This window comes from Musca vetustissima, unplaced genomic scaffold, assembly GCF_032173495.1.
Source record: "Musca vetustissima isolate MV318-11 ecotype Yass unplaced genomic scaffold, APGP_CSIRO_Mvet_v1 utg77436, whole genome shotgun sequence".
Classification (NCBI taxonomy): Eukaryota; Metazoa; Arthropoda; class Insecta; order Diptera; family Muscidae; genus Musca; species Musca vetustissima.
The window spans coordinates 176,145-181,151 of record NW_026877398.1 but is presented as its reverse complement, the minus strand read 5'-3'; the positions used below and the strand labels follow the sequence as shown (position 1 = coordinate 181,151).

The following is a 5,007-nucleotide window of genomic DNA, read 5'->3' as shown; positions in this document are numbered from 1 at the left end:
TGTATTACTGCTAATTATCTATTGGCATTTCTATGGCAAGCGAAGAAAAAATGTCGAATTTCTGAAACTGATGTTAAAACTATATCACCAAAGTGAATCGGAAATAGTGTCATCCCAACGGTTATATCGTAAATATTATAGAATATATTTTACAAATTGTATCCTCTGTACAATTTTGTATTTCTATATATTTCTACGAAGTAAAATGCAATGGTTTTTAATAATTTCCTATATGAGCATGTTCATCACAACGACATGGATAATTGGTATTGTGGTGCTTATGCATTTTAGTGTTGTCAAAATTGCCGAAACTTCAATGCGTCAATTAAATCAGGAATTAAGTGCATCGGCATCAAAGGATTTTACGAATATGCAACGCATTTTAATGAAACGCAATCGTTTGGTATTCATAACGGTGGATAAAATTAATCGCAATTATGGTTTCCTAATGTTGTTGATAATTGGATTTATTCTCGCAACTGGAGCGACCGGTCCATTTTATTTAATTTCTCGGTACTCCGAAGAATTGGATGGATATCCATTCTGGTATTATATATTGATTGCCATTAATTCGTATATCTGGTCTTCGCCGACGGTTACCATTTTTCTAGCAATGTATAGCTGTGATGGATATAATAATGAGGTAAATATTGGAAAACATTTTTTTTATTACACTGTAACACAAAATCGACCTCGGGGTCATATTGGCGAGTATTTTAAGAACCCAGAAGGACAAATAAAAAGGTGGAGGGTATATTAAATTTGTATTTCTTTTGCAATGCCTCGGAATATTTACCTGAGACCCCCGACTTAGTAATGACCGCCTGTCTGCTGAAATCACGATAGAACTTGCAATATTTAACATAAAACTTTTGAATCTTCCAAATGCATTACTATTACTCCTATGATAATGGTTGGTGTTGAAAATGGGAATATGTCGGTCCACTTTTTAGGGTAGTCCCCATATAACGGCGTCCTCTTTGTATTTTGAAGCTTTTGTGGAGCTAATTAACTGTAATGTGGTATTTTGATTTCTTACTGAGTTGAAAATCTTTCTACATAAAATCATGATTATTGGTCTGCTTCTTAGGATATCCCTCCTAGTACCAGTACCTTCTAATATTCGGTATTTTGATGTCACTGGACATGTTTACAACCTAATGAGCTGGTAATCACTAGTCGTATCAGAATTGATCCAAGTTTCAGGGTACCATCCATTATTCCGTATTTTGGGTAAGTTTTTCAATGTAATTGGCTCTTATTTAAATTTTTAGGTTCTCATGGATGCCAAATCTTAGGTATAGTTCCCGTACAAAAGAGTTACACCTTTTTTGTATTTCGAAGTCTTTAGACGCCACCGATGTGGCTGGATGTGGCTATGATTTTGTAAATAGGGTTCTTGAAGGCCGGCATTCAAATATGCAGAATGTCGGTTCATGTTTTGACATTACTCCCATATTAAACCAGCGCTTTCTGGAAAAAAGCTATTAAAAATTATTCAATAAGGGTTGATCTCTTAAAACGACCTTCATAAAAATGCCCAGTTTAATTATCGGTATGTTATGTTATGTATAAGTTGAAACATTATTTGTTCAGGGCATGAACTACCACATAATGCAATAATATCGTCCCCCTATAATGTTTCCGACCGTTTGAGGGATTTTGAATGCGCGCCAGTTGTTGGAGGGTATAAAAAGTTGGGCTGAACTTCTGAAGGTTTTTGAAGATGACATATCAGCAGTCAAATCGAATGAGGAATATTTTTGCAAAACATATCCTACTTCTATCTTGAGTCCTTCTGAGTCGTCCTTCATATTCTCGTGTTTTCATTGCCCTTTGCTCTGTAACCCTATCCTCAGACACTGTTAGTTAGGCCGTTAATAACATTTATTCGCGGAAGAAAGATCCGTATCGCTTTTTAAACCAGATTTTCAAATAATAAACCCGATTTTTGTACCAATTTTAATCTCTACCTTTATTCCTGATAAGTTTTAATAAAAACAAAATTTCTCAATATTTCCTCCTTTATCTCTTCCACGCAAATATTTAGGTCCGGGAGACATCAAAAATTCTCATACGAACACCAAATTTTAATTACAAATTCCGTAAAATGGTATGTCCATAATAAAATTTTTTCAAATAATATTAAATGAACTTCCTTATTTTAGATTAATAAATTTCTGTGGTTGAATATACACGAAAAGCCAATACTCAATGCGATGGGATTTTTTGCAATTTCACGAAGGGCTGTTTTTCAGGTTTGTGTAAACTAATATGATCGTACCATTATTTAATACAAGAAACTTTTTTTTAATTTACAGTGCTTGTCATTTATTTTGGGGATCATGATGATATTGGTACAATTTTATGAAATTCAAAATGGTTACAATCAAATATCAAAATGAAAAAAAAGAAGGCTATAAATAAACCAGTGAGCGGAGCAGTATAGTCGGACGGGGCCGACCATAAGATATTCTACACATTCGACGAAAATCTAACTTTCTATGGTTCTATATTCAGAGCTTGGGCAATATTTCGAGATATTTTATAATATTCACACATGTCTAGATCGACTCAGCTAGTCGAGATATGACGATCGGTATACTTAAAGATGGGTCTAGGACCAATATTTTGCGGCGTATCGTAAATTCATCTTACGGGCATTCAATTGATAGTCTCGAATGTACACAAGCACCTGTGTACAATATCCTGTCGATCGGATAGACTTTATATCTTATGTGGATCGTTGAAAATCGGACAATAATAATGAACCCATGGAAAATATATTTGAAAATAGTAAAGGTGATCGCACCATTTTATTTCTAGGTCACATTTAATACGACAATATTTGTCTCTTCTTTGAAAATTGGACTCGAAAAAACTGATGTGCCTGATTTGAATCATCTCCATCAATAGATGGGGTTTGAAGAATGCTTTGTTCACTTTTCTTTTACAGTGACAACTCCGGTCAAACCTCATTCAACCCGTTTTCATAGAAGAAATTATGAGCTAAAAATATACGTTTAATCTCTCTCTGTATCGTTACACGTTCCAGAATTATGAAGAATCCCAGAAAACTCAATTTTTTTGCAAAACAATCTTTAATATTGACGCATGGTGTATGACCTAAACTAATAAAAACTTAAACCTAAACTAATAAAAATTCGGTATCGTTACGCGTTACTCAAAAGATATGAATAATCTACAATACCGATGATGTTCTATAAATTTGACAGAACTGGCAAACATTTGTCGTCAGCGCCATCTACCGAATGAGTAGATTCAAAAATCGATTGGCCAAAATTTAAACCACGTTTCTTTTTACTATAACTTTTGACCTTCTGTAGTTATTTCAAAAAAAATTGCTTGGAAGCTTGGACTTAAAAAAAAACAGATTTGCATGATTTGAATCATACCCATCAATAGATGGCGCTGATGCTGTATACGTAATTTCTTTTTGCTATAACTTTTTTCGAATTGCTGGTATTCAAATGAGTGATGTCATATGAAAGATATAATCCTATACTTTCCTGTGAAATAAATAAAATTTAAAAATTAGTTGAATATTAATTTGAACATGAAGTTTCAAGATTATATTTATAAAGTATGCAGTATTACATTGTTTTGGAAGTACCAGAAGGAGTGGACCGTAGATCCCATCTTGTGCACAATTTCGATGAAATTTGATATTTCGTTAGCTTTTTATGAGATTTACAAGTTTTCAAAAATGTTGACCCTTTTTTGGGGATTGACAAGTAGGAGTGGACCGATAAGTCCAATCTTACAACATTATAAAGGCATGGTTAAAATATTAGGTTGGGCAAATATTGATTCAACTCAGATAGTCCGTTCGCATGGTCTTAAGAAACTAATTGTCAGCATAATGTTGACCATTTTGTGAGAAACCAGAAGAAGTGTACCGATATTCCATATCTTCGAACTTAATTTAAGTTTGGAAGAAATATTACGATTGTCAAAAATGTTGACCCTTTTTGGGGGATGAACTAGTAGGAGTGGACCGATAAGTCCAATCTTATAACATTATCCAATCTTAGGGCATGGTTAAAATATTACGTTGTGCAAATTTTGATTCAAATCGGTTAGTCCGTTCGCATGGCGTTAAGAAACTAATTGTCAGCATAATGTTACCATATTGTATGGGAGAAACCAGAAGAAATATACCGAAATTCCATATCTTCGAACTTAATTTAAGTTTGGAAGAAATATTACGATTGTCAAGTTTGGATAAAATCGGTTACTCACTTCGAGAATTATCGTTCGCTTCCTGTATATACATATACCCATCCAGTCACACAGACAGACGGTATCTAAATCGAAGATATCTAAATCTGGGCGGTTACTTTGTATTGCGATGCGTAAGAACAATTGTGTCGTATCGCGTAATTGGTACTCTCTAATTCGTTTTCGTATCTCCTTTCGCATCTACTTTACGCAAATGTGGCATCACCGCAATCTATATTACGAAAACGCATGTCAAACTCCTTCGTTAAACGCAAATATCTTGCGTTAACAAAATAGCAAACGCAAGTGAAGCAAAACATGTAAGTAAGCGCAATTAAAGGTTTTATTTATATCTAAATTGTTATTTATTTTAGTTGAAAGCCAAAAAAGGTACAGTGTTGCAGACTCAGCATCGTCAGTTCCAACTTTAGTAGATTTTATGGCGCAACGCAGGGGTTTGCCAAAGGCACAGTTGCAGAGTTCAAATACGAAACAACGCGCCAACAATTTGTAGACAAAACTGGATGATGACCTTAATACAAATGGACCTCCTGTAAGAGATGTCGCTGGTTGGAAAAAAGTAATGTTTTATATTTTTTATATAAAATGTGAAACTATGTGTGCATATTTACAGGTTGGTGTTGATAAACACCTTGTCCAAACAACTTCAACGCAGCGGCCATTTTTATTGGAGTTGGAATTGCAGGGGATCTATTTGGAACGACGAGGACATTTTTTATAGCGTTTACCAGATACATCAACGCA

The 5,007-nt window shown here is 34.3% G+C and overlaps 1 protein-coding gene across 1 annotated transcript; it reads left to right on the top strand.

Annotated features, from left to right (window-relative positions):
• Nucleotides 1-238: 238 nt before the first annotated feature.
• Nucleotides 239-1,298, top strand: LOC133321992 (gustatory and pheromone receptor 39a-like). Its single transcript, XM_061531059.1, has 2 exons — nucleotides 239-643; nucleotides 1,275-1,298. The coding sequence occupies exons 1-2, from the start codon at nucleotides 239-241 to the stop codon at nucleotides 1,296-1,298; spliced, it is 429 nt and encodes a 142-aa protein (XP_061387043.1).
• The last annotated feature ends 3,709 nt before the right edge of the window (nucleotides 1,299-5,007 follow it).